This window comes from Penicillium manginii, assembly GCF_028828005.1.
Source record: "Penicillium manginii strain IBT 31320 chromosome Unknown utg000006l:1.0-4164085.0:1.0-4166146.0, whole genome shotgun sequence".
Taxonomy (NCBI): Eukaryota; Fungi; Ascomycota; class Eurotiomycetes; order Eurotiales; family Aspergillaceae; genus Penicillium; species Penicillium manginii.
Window position 1 is genome coordinate 1290396 of NW_026643107.1, and position 14120 is coordinate 1304515.

The window sequence follows — 14120 nt, forward strand, 5'->3', positions numbered from 1 at the left end:
TAGTATACATATACCTGGGTACCTGTAGTATACATCTCATCACCCTACTAGTAGTAGGTCTCCGCTGTCCCCCACTTAAATTTAGCGTATTTTGCCCTCCACCAACTTTCTTCTTTTCCTTTCTCTCTTGCCTCGTCACCCACTTCAAGTTTTGCATTTATATTTCGCCTGCTCTGGTAAGTTGACTTCGTCTTCTTCTTCTCCTTCAATTCTACCTTTCTCTCCTCCTAACCATTCTCCCCTGCTCTAGCACAGTCTCTCTGCGCAATGCCTCTTGTCAACACCACCGAAGTTAACGAGGACACTCGCGGTAAGTATTCATGAATTGCTCCCTATAATACACCCATTGCATGATTTCTATAATTTTATTTTATTCAATTCCTCCTCTGCTCCTCGTTTCATCCTATGATTTCCCCTACTAACCATCCTAGTCCTCGGCTACGACCCTCTCCTGCAGCCTCAGTTCCTCCAAACCGAGATCCCCGCCGTGAGTCATTTTTTTCCCCCCACCATCACCAAACCCAACAGCAAAACCAAAACTAACAATTCCCTCCAGCCCGAGCGCGCCATCAAAGCCGTCCGCCAAGGCCGCAATGACGCCGTCGAGATCATCGAGCAACGCGACGACCGCCTCCTCGTCGTCGTCGGCCCCTGCTCAATCCACGACCCAGACACAGCCCTCGAGTACGCCCGCCGCCTAAAGGAACTCTCCACCAAACTCTCCAAGGACCTCTGCATAATCATGCGCGCCTACCTCGAGAAGCCCCGCACAACCGTCGGCTGGAAGGGCCTAATCAACGATCCCGACATCGACGAGTCCTACAACATCAACAAAGGCCTCCGCGTCAGCCGCAAACTCTACGTCGACCTAACCAGCACCGGCCTCCCCATCGCCTCGGAAATGCTCGACACCATTTCCCCCCAGTACATGGCAGACCTAATCTCGCTTGGCGCCATCGGCGCCCGCACAACTGAGTCCCAGCTCCACCGCGAACTCGCCTCAGGCCTCTCCTTCCCAATCGGCTACAAGAACGGCACAGACGGCAATCTCACCGTCGCAATCGACGCCATTGGCGCAGCCGCACACCCGCATCGCTTCCTCGGCGTCACGAAGCAGGGTCTCGCTGCCATCACCAAGACCGCCGGTAACGAGCACGGCTTCGTGATCCTGCGCGGCGGTAACCGGGGCACGAACTACGACCGCGAGAACATCCGCATTGCGCGCGAGGCGTTGCGCGCGAAGAAGCAGCGCGAGGTGCTGATGGTGGACTGCTCGCATGGGAATTCGAAGAAGAACCACCTTAACCAGCCGCTTGTGGCGAAGGAGGTTAGTGATCAGTTGCGCGAGGGTGAGACGGGCATTATTGGCGTTATGATTGAGTCGAATATCTATGAGGGTAACCAGAAGGTACCCCCCGAGGGACCTTCGCATTTGCTCAAGGGTGTTTCTATTACCGATGCTTGTATTAACTGGGAGATGACTGTTGAGACGCTGCATGATTTGGCTGATGGTGTTCGTGCTCGTCGTGAGGTGATTAAGTCCAAGGCGAATGGTAACTAGGTGTGTTTGTTTGTTTGTGTGTGTGTCTGTTGGTTGTGATGTATCTCTCTGTCTATTTTTCCTTTGTTCATTTCCCGGGTTGAATCCTTTCCGAGATAAAAAATCATTTCTTATTCTGTCTATTTTGAAATTGAGAAGAGAGAGGCATAGATATCTGGTAGTTTTGCTTTTCGCTTATTCTTGTATGTGCAGCGTTTCCTACTTAGTAGTGTTCTCCAAAATGCAGGTGCTTAAGATTTTCCCTTCTCAACTTCTCGCCCTTGTGTGCTTGTGTATGCTCCTCCCACCACCACCCCACCTGTAGATCAACGTATACTTACCCCAGACACAAACACCCCGGACCCACCGTCAGACCAGAATTAAAGTCACAGCTTCAAGCTCCCGGGACCAGAGTTTCCACAGGATCTTCAATCGACCCCTCGCTCCACCGGGGCGCGTTGGGGGAATGGACTGGGCGAGGGAATGGCGAGGGCAAAGCGCTCTTCCGCCGGGCATTTCCCGACTCGGTATCGGGCGACCCTCTTGGGATTAGCGGTGGGGACAAGGGAGGACCTTTTTGCCCTTCACTGGTTCTTTAATTTGATTTTATTTATTTTGAATCATCTTTTTATTGGACTGTTACGTGGTGGGGACTCGCTGGTTTTGTGTCTCTTTGTTATGTTGCACTCGTGGGTGGAGGTGGAGAAACTTAAAGAGCAGGTTTTTTTCTATGTACTGTACACAATATACACGGGTGTCTCTTCCGAGTCCTTTGGACTTTTTTTCGGTTAGGGAGAGCACCTGAATCAGATAGGAACACAGCCTCGGTGAGAAGAGAGAGGAATGAAAGGAAAGGAAAGGAAAGGAAAAGTAAAGTCAAAGGGAAAAACGGCAAAAGAACAACACTGAAGGACAAATGCAACGCCGGAACCCCCCTGTCACGATGAAAGCACGCTGCGAGGGAGCTCGTAACATGCCATGCAAGATTATTCAAGAACTCGGATGACTGTGGAATGGAGGTGGGAGTCGGAGTGGCCTGGGACGAGGACTGGGACCGGTAGGTGAATCCCCCCGATGACACGACGGTACAGTGGCAGGCAGCGACAGTGACAGTGACGTCCACGGCTGGGACATGATTATAAGGATGCGACGGTAGGTCTTGTTCATTGTCGTCTTTTCCATCGTCCCGAATCCGACCCCAGGTTTCTTCCAGAAGAATCTCCTCGGTCCTACCGCACCAAGCCAAAGGTCAACCGGTTAGTCCAACTGCGCGTTGTTGCCTTCGCAGCCTGCTCCGCGTTCTCAGCCATCACATCCAATTGACCCGGCACCGGGGCGTTGGCCTTTGCAGCGGCGGCATCCGCGGCCTGCTTCGCCTGCAGAGCATCCCAAACACCTGGCTGCATAGCCTCAACTTCGGAAGATGCGTGTGAGGGGACCTGCGCGGCAGTATCTTCCATATTCATCTTCTCGAAGAGGAATCGCTTCGCCTTAGCCCAAGGCTTCTGGGCCTTCTCCTCCGCACGCTTCTGCTTAATGATTTCCGCGATATCCTCCTTCTTAATCAGTTCGATTTGGTCCTCGGTAGCGGTGCCGTTGGCATGGGCGGTGCGGGCGGCGCTTAGAACGGCGAGTTCCTTTTCGATCCAGAGTGTGCGTTGGCGGCGGTTATACATGGTCAGCGAGACCATCGAGTAGACTGTGAGGACACCGCAAACACCTAGAAGCCGCACGTTAGTCCGGGTTCAATGCCATATCACACGACGACTCGCATCCACGTAGATCACGGAGAATAGCACGGCTGGTTCATGCCGGTTGGCAGAACCACACCCGTCACCTCCGCGTCCACGTCCACGTCCTAGATCAGACAGCCACACATACCCGAAGCAACAATGAGTGAGTAAACCATTCCCTTGTGCGCCTTATTGGCGAACTTCCGCCCAAATTCAATTAAACGATCCGAGCCCGACGACGACTGCGCGACCCGGGCAGCCCGAGCCTGCGCTCGCAGCCGCTCGACCTTCTGCTTCGGCGTCTCGGGTTGTCCATCTGGTCCGCGCTGCGGTGTCTGGCCCGTAGGCTTGCCGGTCGCGGCATTGTCTTTCTGCATGAAGGTAGGCAGTTCGTAGGGCGCGCCGCCGGGTTTGGAACTGGCGTAGGGGCCTGTTGCTGTGAATCGCGTTGCGTCCGCGGCGGATCGGGACATGACGGCGGTGGTCTGATGTGAAGGTGAATTCCCCCCTAACAAGGGCGGCTGACGATGGGATGGATGAGAAGTCGAGAGAGGAAGGTTTGTCAATGCGAGTGGATCTGGCTCTAGGGCCGGTAGTTAAGGTGGAATGATGGGTGGGAAGGACGGTGGATTTGATGGGCAGGTGGAAACTTGTTGAAGGTAAATTTTCAGCGGGAGATGCGCCAAGACATTCGGACAGCTTCAACCAGACCACTTCATATACCTTCAAGGCACCGTAAGGTGCATCTGAGTTACTCCACAGCCCTTATTCCATAGAGAAACACCCATTCTGCAACCACTCTGAACATCTACACATACACAGGGTGTCTTCTACATACATTCTCCCCCTTCTTTGTATTTCTTCCCCCAACCATGGAGTATCCCTACAATAGCTCCGACCTAGACTCGGTCCTCAAAACACTATCGGGTCTAGCGTCGCAACAGCAATCATCTCAGAATACATCGACACCACCCAGTCGATCAGAAACACCCCAGCAAAGGCAACAGCGACCAAAAGAGCTCCATTCCGCTCCACGCCCACATTCCAATTCACCCAAACCATCCACCTCAACTACAGACGCATCAACCATCACCACCTGGCCCGCCGCACTCCGCCATGTGATGCGGTCAGTCGGCCAAAATGAAGAAACCCAACTTCGCATCCGCGGCCTTATCCACAGCCAACATAGCCACGAGCGGCAGTGGTGGAAGAGTCGCGAGGCATTAATATCGAGGCAACAGTCCCGCGGGGAGAAGAAAAAAGAGCTCGACGCAGTATTGTATGTATCAAACAGCCCGTCACTCTCTTAATCAACACCCAAAATTGTATCATCACTAACTTACTTGTTGACAGACGATCCATCGGCGCACCCGTTGATCAAAAGGACATATCGGTAGGCACAGTCCATGCGGAGGCTATCTGCCAATCACAGATCCGTCATTAACAATTCACCTCTCACTTTTTCAGACAGCTCAAGATGAAAAAGCCGAACTGGACATCTACGATGCCAAGGTCTACAAAGTCTCGGCGAAAATGGCTACGGCGCTCGTCTCGGAACTGCGAGGCTTGGATATTCCTTTCTTTGCCCTGAAGCAGAGTCTTGTCGTTGAGTCGGATCGCCCGTCTGAGATCGATGGATTGAATGCTGGTAAAGTGACTAAATCTGAACTGGTTGAATTGCAACGACGGATGCTGGGGTTGCTTGAGGATTTATGTAAAGAGTGAGCGTCGGCTGGCTGACACCTTCAACGAGCTCCTCGGAACGATTGAAGTCCTTCCAATCATATTTACGACGGTTCGATGAACCAAACACAGAAAGGGCTCAGCAGTACAGATTAACCAAACCATTTTTACAGCTGCTTGGACTACGCCTGGATACGATGTCTTTGTCCCTACTCAGTAACAGGAATGTCCCTGCATCTACGGAGCACAAGAAGTGCAATTGAAAACAATATTCAGCTATCCAAGAAAAGCTCTATCTCGACATCACAAGCTTGAAGACAGAGCTATCCCAATTTCCTCACACTATAACCTCTGGCACGCCATATCAGAAGAATCTACCAGAATCTACACCAGTTAGCACGTCCACCCAACGAAGAAAAGGCCAAAAAGAATTCGAACACATACCTCATAACATAATCACAAATACTCTCCCCACCATAAGAAGTCCAAATGGACTGTTCCCTCACCGGCGTCCCCGTATGCGCCGCATTAATCATAAGGTCCTTCTTAATAAAAATACCCACATGCGAAACACCCGACTTACAATTCCCGCCCTCAGCCCAGAAAAGCAAATCGCCCTCCTTAGCCTCCGAGCGCGGATATCTCTTCCCGATACTAGTCGCATCGTACTGGGTCTGCGCCGTGCGCGGAATCTTCTTGTGCAGCGACTGGTACAGCGCATACTGCGTCAGACCAGAGCAGTCAAATCCGCCACCAGTCGGTCCGTTATAGTTACCCCCGCCCCAGACGTAGGGGAGACCTTTTTCCTTCTCTGCGGCTTTGACGATGGAGCTTCCGTCTCCGTTGCCACTGCCACCACTTCCGCCGCCGCTGGAGCCGCATTTGTCGGTGACATAGCTGGTGCTGCCAGTTTTGACGTAGTAATCGGTCACGTAGCAGTTATCGGAGGTTTTGTCCCAAAGGCTGTCGCCCTTGACGTCGGTGCCGGAGGCTTGGCAGATAATTTTGATGTCTTCGCCCCTTTTGTAGCTTTTCACGACGGCGTGGTTTGTTCCTGGGCCGGAGCGGCAGTTGACGGTGTCCCCTGTGATGGGGTAGGCGCTGATCGCGGGTAAAGCTGCCAGAGAAACGGCGAGGATTGAAGAGAACAGCATGATGAAGGAAGGTTGACTTTGATGCTTTCTAAGTTGGGATTTTCGGGACGATTGCTGATAGCTCGAAGGTAGATGTGCTTGGGTTTGATATGACTTTTTCCATGGAAAGTCGAGGGCTTTTATACATATTTCTCCTCTACCTAGGTACTAATCGGCCCCGACACGCCCGCTTCAAGAGTAGAATGATTTCACGAGGGTTGACATCATAACCTCTCGTATTTTCTCCCCAAAAAATTGAGGAATGTGTGAAAGATCATCACTAAAGGCTTCGGATTACGGGAAGAGGTGGTCGCCGGGGGCCAAATTTCGTATTTCAATTGTTCTAACTATAGCCATTCCGTCTACAACGGCTATTTTTTCCGGCCAATAACTCACAATATGCTTAGTATTCTTACCATCCAAGAAGCATCGTGCTTTTGACGTTCCTGCATTGTGCATAGTCTCGTAATCTGGAGTAGAGTTCGTGGCTGCGGGATCACGGGCTAAAAATAACTCTGCACGACATTTGAGGCTCTAGCGCATGGTGATCTTTCGTATTTGTGAATGGAATGTTACGGTGCATTTTTGGGTTGGTTTGACGATGGGTTGATCGTTTCTAAATATTATGATTGCGCTCGTATTTACCCCTGCTCCTTTTGCTCTGTCATGTCGGAAATTAATCAGTGGAGGCCGTTGGCTGCCGCACGTGTGAGTGGAGGTTGGGAAGATCATACAATCTGCAATTATACCACTGAGTGTATGCTGTCCGATACGAAATAACTCCTCGTCGATCCGTTTATTTTTAGTTTGGAAAGAGACTTTGGATTTAATAGTAGCAATGGGAATCGCTTGCATTCAAGTTGAAGAACTAGGGAGCTGAATCATTCTGCACAGGCACTTTAACTAGTAACATCAAGACGAACTAAGTGAAAAAAGACGGATTATTATTGACTGATTATAGTCTCTCACCCTTGACCTCGGCCGATTGATTAGGCAGTAACATGCTTGGCCTCGTCGGCCGTGGCGATGATTGGAGGTGGCTTGGGGATATCCTTGCGGAAGATGTATCGCTTGATGAACCAAGGAAGCCAGACGGTCAATTCATGGTGGATGAAATCTCTCGTCGGGACGGAGAAAACCTCTGTGATATGTTAGATATGATTCGAGGAAGAATCAAGTCGGCTGCCTGAAGTAACTCACGGTCCAATTCCTCCAAGGTCAATTGCTTCGTTTCTCTCACGAAGCAGAATATCATAAACCAAGCGATTAGGTTCAAACCGGCGTAGAAACCGACTGAGTAAAATCCTAGTTAGTGCTAGAACTAGTATATTTAGGGGTATTTTCATGGTCACCGCGGGTACTTACAAGCACCAGTTTGAGTCATGACGGTTTCCATACGGAACCAGGTCAACCCCAGGATACCAGCTGAGAATCGTTAGCCTAGGATTTCCAAGTTGATTTGTTCGAGGTCTTACCAAAAGTGTTATTGATGCAGACAGCCCAGGCCATTCCTTGCTCACGCTGAATGGTGGGGAACACCTCGGCAGAATATTGGAACGCAACTGGGCCTTCACCCAGCGAATAGCAGATGGTGAACAGGTAGACAAATCTGATTACAGTCATCAGTCATCCGTTTTACCAACTCTTTTCTATTTGATACTCACATGACAACTGGTGCGACATGCAAAGAAGGCGAGTCTGCTTTGTTCAAGATAGACAGTCCGGCAGCCAACAAGAAAATACACATCAGGGGGAACGTCTGAGATGATTAGAAAACACCTTATTTTTCTTTGGATATGAGAGAACTCACAATCAAGGTCAAAGTTCGTCGACCCTTGGTATCAATGAGGAATAGGGTTGGAATGGTGAACACAACCTGCACTGCGCCATAACCAAGTGAGGCATACAAAGCCTGCGTGTCATCATATCCAGCATTGGAGAAGATGGAAGAACTGAAGAAAGAGATGACTGCACGGGGTCAGAGCTTGGTTCTCGGGGAAGCAAGAAGAACTTACTATTGATGCCACACATCTGCTGGGCAATCATGACAGTCGAGGCACCATAGTTTGCGCGTCGGATTCTCGGTACTGCGAAAATGTCCCGCATGCGAGCAAAGTAACCAGCTCCCCGTGCCTCTTTGAGCTCCTCCTCATAAATGACGTACGAGTAGTAAAAGTCTCTTGCGCCGATGATAGGGTGGGCTCTGAGTGCCAGCATCGATTGGAACGCCTTGTCATGTTTACCATGCTTCATGAGCCAACGGGGCGACTCGGGGCAGAAGAAAATTCCAACGGCAAGAACAAATGACGGAATAAAGGCCGAACCGAACTGGAGACGCCAGGCAATATCGCCGGTATCCTTGACGATGACATTCGCGCAGAAACCAAGGAAAATACCTATGGAAGAATCAGACGAGCGCGAATGCGAATTATACGCGGGATTTGGAATAACATACCTGCCACAACCCAGAGCTGCCAAAACATGACGAGGGCACCTCGAATTCGAGCAGGCGCCATTTCAGCCGAGTAGATAGGGACCGTAGCATTTTTTGCTCCAATACCAATGCCCATAATAAATCGACAGACAAAAAGGTCGTGCCAGTTTCGTGCGAATCCAGAACCAATCGGCGTAGCGACAAGACATAATGCAGTGACGAAGATCTCTCCTCGTCGACCCAGGTAGTGATTCATTGGATCGACAATGAATGCACCGCTATCGAATGAATTAGCTCCCGAGATTCTTGGTGTCCTCAAATTCAAATCCTTGCATATACAACGTACATAAGACCCGCCGTCAGGAAAATAATAGAATTGATCAATCCAACAATCCACTCGTCGCGGCCTTTACCCGTGAGGCCAAACTCTTCGGGGAAGGATAGGTTGGCGCCGTTGGCTCCAGTCTGATCCCATCCTTGAGTAGCCGCACCAACGGCGCACAAGCCGATGGCATACCAAAGCATCTTGGGGCCGTGCCATTTGTGATCCCTTTCGTATACAAGCGCATTCCGCTCATCATCGTGTAGTTCGAGTGCCTCAAACTCCTTGGGCTCGCGAGCAACCTGGGCAGCTCTCGCGAACAAGTCGGCATGTTCGGCCATATTGTGCGTCTCGGCGAAATGGCGGGCATCGAGTGCGGCTTGCTCTCTGGAAACGCGCTTCAAGAAAGATCATTGTCAGCTTTTTCTTTACCTGTTTTGAGATGTGACAGTTGTTGTGCATGATTCTCACCGTCAAAGGGTTCTCGATGATGTTGACTCCAGAAGCTATACGCGGGGTCGTGGCATCGGTCACACTGAGCGTCCGTTTGTCCTTCGCGTGCTCCACCTGAGCCACCTGGCTCGGCTCTTCGGTGAGCTTTTTCTCACTCATCTTGATGGTAAATTCTCTATTTTGATTTGAGGGTATCGACGCGGAGAGATAGTGAAAGGAGGTGGTGAAGAAGTCAACCAGCTCCTGGGCCAAACAGTCACCTGTGGGTCAATGAAATCTTCCAAAGGCAATCCCCGTGGGGAAAACAGATTGGCACCTGCATCCCACATATAACGTTATCGAGCTCGCTCGGGCTGAAAGCCGGTCAAGCCGAAAGCAACCCTTGGCGGGTCTCAGCCCCCTTGGCTACATTTGCAATGATTGCACAGACTACGGGCGTAAGAGGCTAAGATCCTTGGGGCGGGATCCTAGCGGGCGGCTTGGGGTAAAGTTCACACTTGTTACTTTCAATGTCCCTGATTGGGAGAGTTCAGTGGCTTGGTGGCTTGATGGCTTGAGAGTTGGTAGATCATAAATTCGGGCGCTGGAAATCCCCCATATGAGAAAGATAGGCCACCGTAGCCTGACACAGCACATCAACTACATACATGATCATACGAGCAGAGAGAAAAGAGTGAGATTATTGTGCAGGACTGACTCCCTACTCGACCCACTTAACAGGCTCGAAGCGTAAGCGTCGAAGCGGGGAGACGGGTCCGTCCACCAATTGCCTAACAGGCCAAGACTGGGGGAATCCTTCTGTTTTTGGGTAGCCTAGTCAGTCATCGGGCATAACAAGCCATTCACGGCATGGGGCAACTTGCTGGTCATGCAGATCTGACAATTGGGGGCCAGTTGGAGGTGAGGGTTGCGCGGACCGACTCCGTAGGGAGTATGACATGGCGAAAGCCTTCCCTCGGTAAAGCCCGAGACTTAGCGGGGGTCAGAAGATGAGGCGCGCCACTGACACACCGCTGATCTAGTCCGAGTTTGTATGCTACGGTATCCTTGTGAGGATTCAAGTCAGCAACGCCCGGGAACCGTTTGCTTTTTTTGCATTGCCTGACTCCCCCTGCGTCGTACGATTCTGCACCGCGGCAAGTCGGTATCAACTCGGAAAAGTACTCTGCAGATCGATCGAAATGGGTTCACTTGGCTGGTACATACTCGAAAGCTTGCAACTGGCTTTTACACGTGGATTGCACGTGGGACTCCTGGACGACCCTTGGCAGCATGGCGGAACGCTTTTTAGCCGGTAGGGCAAGCAAGGTGATCAAGTTCACCAAGCCATGTAAGGAGGTGATGATATTGGGGCAGAATTTTAGAACGTCCCACTAATCATATTCGAAGATTGTTTGCCCCGGATACTTATTTGAGTTTAGGCCTAAAGCCCCCGGGTTCCATAAGTGGGACCTGGTCCGTGAGGGGAGAACTGAAATGCATAATCCCTAAATGCGAGGATTTCGCGAGGGAATAGTCCCAAAGCCTCATTCCTTCGGAAGGCTCCTTCGATTCTACCCGCATAATCCATTACTACATCCAGCGCCCGATCTATGTAGTACCCATGGGAATGAACAATCGACCTTGGTCTTGGCATGACTTTCCAGAAGGATTCAGTTGCATATTCAGTTTGTGTGACTCTTTCCTGGCCCCACTTTCATATCCATCGCTTTCTTTTCATGGTAAGATTTAGAAGCTTGGCCCCGGTACTATCCAGCGGCCGTAAGCAGAAAGTGGTCGTACGCCGCGCCGGGCTCGGCTTTCCTAGGAATGCCACCGAGGCCGCGGTCCTCCTTGGCTCGGGAACTGAGCGGGAATACGCCATACCTTCCGTTTATTTGAAGCGTATGGGCAAGGCAATCCCTTCAGAATGTTTCATCCGGCTTGCTCACCCTTCGTTTTACTCGCGTCCACACATCATTCCAATCATTCTTCTTGTTCCTCCTTTCCTCCTCAGGCGATCCTCTCGATGATTCTGTCGAGTAAGACGCTCTTGTCCGCTCCCATGCCTCGTTCCCTCTCATTTCCTCTACTTGTAGCTCGGCTTCACACTTCTTAACTTCATGCATGCTCTTCATCGTATCTTCGTGCTGCGGTCCTAGAACCTCAACTCTGCTATCAAATACTTCAAGGTGTAACGATAATGCACGTTTCATGTATTCCTGTGCCTGAAGTGTGAAAGCCAGAAGACTCTTTGCTTCCAGTGTTCTTGTATCCACGAGCCCGTTTGTTTCCATTCTGCGTTCAACTAATAACGCAGTAAGCTCCTCCGCCTTGTCATATTTCTCATCGCGAAAGTATACCCACCCAAGTGAATCAATGCTACCCAAAGTACTTGAACGAGCATTTCCGAAAATCTCGATCTCCCATGTTAAAGCCTCACGATATATGGCTTCAGCTTGATCATAAAGTTACACGTGATGAACTGGGCAACCGAGCCACAAGAGCGAGTCCAGAGTATTCACGTCGCTGGGTCTAAGGGCCTTTAGCTGTCCCTTCAGAGCCTGATGCAGTTTATCCTTGGCTTTTGCAAAAAAATTCAACTTGCATTGTGAAACGCCAAGCCTGTACATGGAGCTCAAGGTCTCGGAATGGTCTAGTCCAAGAGTCTCGACTCCACCCTCCACTGCTTCCTGGAAAGTAGCTTCCGCCTCCAAAGACTGGCCTAGCTACTGAAATGATCGACCAAGCCTATACAATGACCATAGGGTTTCACGGTGCGTTGGCCCAAGGATACATCTCTGCCCGTCTGCAGCTTCTTTCTTTGAGTATGCGGTTCGCTTTATCATACCTTTCCGAGTATAAGAGAGCGCGACCAAGAACTAAAGCACATGTAACGTAGTGCGGTTTGGCCCTGAGAGATGGTTCAACGTGGCCGCCTTTTCTAATGTAGCTGTCGCTTCGTCCCATCTCTCTAACTGATAGAGGCAGCGGCCGATGAAACATATCGTCCGGATAGTTTCGTGACCCAAAAACCCAAGGGTTACCTTCTGGTCAACGGCTACTTCTTCGAAAACTAGCCGTGCATTTCCGTACAGCTCAAGCTTGTAGAAGGAGTAGCCAGTCCAAAACAAAGAGCTCAGAGTGTTTGGATGCCCTTGACCCAAGGTATTTCGTCTTTGCTCGACCACCAATTCCAGAACGGACAGAGTGTCCTTCCACCTCTGTTGAGCCCAGAGAGAAATACCAAGTCTGTGACTTGTTTGGAGGGTTTCATGGTTGTTGGATCCAAGAATACTTGCTCGGTCTTCTGCGTTCTGTCTCAGAACCACCTCTGCCTCTTGGAAAAGCTCAAGCTCAAATTTCGTATCGCCAAGCCAGTAAAACGACCTCAGAGTATCCGGGTGTTTTAGCCCGATTATCTCCTTTCTCCCCTCTGCTGCGAATTCGAAAAGCGCGCTTGCGGTGGAATACTGCATGTTCTGATAACAGAGCTTCCCCACAGAGTGATATGGCTTCAGCGTTGCTTCATGCTTTGTTCCAAATGTGTGCTTCTGTGTATTGAGAACCTGTTGCAGGAGTTTGTCTGCCTCATTTTAGTTGTAGTATTTGAGCATTTCCAACATTATGTGTGTTTGTGGAGTATCATGGAGCGATGCACACCTCCCACCACTAGCAGCGACCTCTTTTTGAAACATATTTTCTTAGGACTCCAAGTGGGAACTTGAACTTGAAGGTTCAATAAAAGAGATTATGGATTGTGTAGAATTGGAAGCAACGCTGGAAGCATGGTTCCTGGTTGAACTCATAAGATCGCCCGTGCTTGATCGCTGATGGATGGAGGAAGCTCTTTGGGACGTAAAAGGATCCAATAGTAGTGACCCGTCGTATTCAGATGCGACAACAGGGCCATCCAGTCCGGGATCTGCGAAGTAGGTAGAGGAATCGGAGAGAGGATGATCAAGGTCAGCCTTTCTAGCTTTGTGATGCATTGAAGACGAATGTTCATTGGGCGACGAATTGCTCCCGTCGCTCGCAGAGATATTTGCTTTGGCGAGTGGCGTGTCTGACCTTGACTGTGCATCGTCTTTGATTAAGGTCTCTAGAGAAGATCTCCAATTGCTTTCGACTCTTGGAATGTCTAGCTCTGATCCTGAGATAATGGGCAATGATATCTGCGGTTCTGAGCATTTCGGACCCAAGGAGATCTCCGGGATGAAGTTGTTCTGTGATGCGCCTTCAACATCCTCGCTTACATCACGATCCTTCATGATGCTGAATTCAATTTTCGAACCACTAGGCTCTGAAGCTGCCAACGGCGGCGAGGAGCTGCTGGGTAACTCTATTGAGGACGCGTGGCGAGAGATATTCTCGCTGAAGAATTCAAAAAGTTTGTTCCGAAAGGTGGACTTGGAGAAGAACTCGGATCAGGGCTGGAATAGCATTTCACAAGCCACTTGCTCTCCAATGTCTTTCTTGAAGACAACCTTATCTTAGAATTCCGTGCCATAACTGCCTCCATGAAGCCGTAACATTCTTGGCTGAAATCTTGCGACGGCGATGTTGGGAAGGGAAAAATCAGCACCCCGGATATATTGAGGCAGCTTACTTGGCTAGTTCAGGGAAAATGGATAATCATGAAAGAGTAGATAGAATATGGCCACACCAAGCGCCCAAATGTCAACACTTTCCGTATATTGGTAGTTCTGGTTTCCCTCTTCCTCTTCGGGAGGTAGGATACCCTGGATCTCGGGGGCCATGAATGCTTGTGTACCCTGTCTGGTGCGTAAATTACTATCCTCGCTGGTTCGCTTGCTCAACCCAAAACCACCAACCTTGATCA

At 50.3% G+C, this 14120-nt stretch overlaps 7 protein-coding genes across 7 annotated transcripts; 3 read left to right on the plus strand and 4 right to left on the minus strand.

Moving 5' to 3' along the window:
* Window positions 1-267: 267 nt before the first annotated feature.
* On the plus strand, window positions 268-1561 carry N7533_008840 (3-deoxy-7-phosphoheptulonate synthase; the record flags this gene model as incomplete). Its single annotated transcript, XM_057105490.1, has 3 exons — window positions 268-310; window positions 432-487; window positions 557-1561. The coding sequence occupies 3 exons, from the start codon at window positions 268-270 to the stop codon at window positions 1559-1561; spliced, it is 1104 nt and encodes a 367-aa protein (XP_056956939.1).
* Window positions 1562-2769: 1208 nt separating this feature from the next.
* Window positions 2770-3746, minus strand: N7533_008841 (cytochrome c oxidase assembly protein COX14; the record flags this gene model as incomplete). Its single annotated transcript, XM_057105491.1, has 2 exons — window positions 2770-3260; window positions 3422-3746. The coding sequence occupies 2 exons, from the start codon at window positions 3744-3746 to the stop codon at window positions 2770-2772; spliced, it is 816 nt and encodes a 271-aa protein (XP_056956940.1).
* A 399-nt stretch (window positions 3747-4145) lies between these two features.
* Window positions 4146-4998, plus strand: N7533_008842 (DUF2458 domain-containing protein; the record flags this gene model as incomplete). The annotated part of the gene is made up of 3 exons (XM_057105492.1): window positions 4146-4552; window positions 4627-4666; window positions 4741-4998. The coding sequence occupies 3 exons, from the start codon at window positions 4146-4148 to the stop codon at window positions 4996-4998; spliced, it is 705 nt and encodes a 234-aa protein (XP_056956941.1).
* Window positions 4999-5330: 332 nt separating this feature from the next.
* Window positions 5331-6110, minus strand: N7533_008843 (C40 family peptidase; the record flags this gene model as incomplete). Its single annotated transcript, XM_057105493.1, has 2 exons — window positions 5331-5340; window positions 5401-6110. 2 exons carry the CDS (start codon window positions 6108-6110, stop codon window positions 5331-5333), a joined length of 720 nt encoding a protein of 239 aa, XP_056956942.1.
* Window positions 6111-7078: 968 nt separating this feature from the next.
* On the minus strand, window positions 7079-9457 carry N7533_008844 (uncharacterized protein; the record flags this gene model as incomplete). The annotated part of the gene is made up of 10 exons (XM_057105494.1): window positions 7079-7230; window positions 7290-7382; window positions 7455-7514; window positions 7565-7698; window positions 7754-7848; window positions 7900-8057; window positions 8105-8485; window positions 8545-8801; window positions 8870-9243; window positions 9317-9457. The coding sequence occupies 10 exons, from the start codon at window positions 9455-9457 to the stop codon at window positions 7079-7081; spliced, it is 1845 nt and encodes a 614-aa protein (XP_056956943.1).
* Window positions 9458-12159: 2702 nt separating this feature from the next.
* Window positions 12160-12756, minus strand: N7533_008845 (CDC27 family protein; the record flags this gene model as incomplete). Its single annotated transcript, XM_057105495.1, has 1 exon — window positions 12160-12756. The coding sequence occupies one exon, from the start codon at window positions 12754-12756 to the stop codon at window positions 12160-12162; it is 597 nt and encodes a 198-aa protein (XP_056956944.1).
* Window positions 12757-13414: 658 nt separating this feature from the next.
* N7533_008846 (uncharacterized protein) lies at window positions 13415-13774 on the plus strand (the record flags this gene model as incomplete). The annotated part of the gene is made up of 1 exon (XM_057105496.1): window positions 13415-13774. The coding sequence occupies one exon, from the start codon at window positions 13415-13417 to the stop codon at window positions 13772-13774; it is 360 nt and encodes a 119-aa protein (XP_056956945.1).
* Between the last annotated feature and the right edge of the window lie 346 nt (window positions 13775-14120).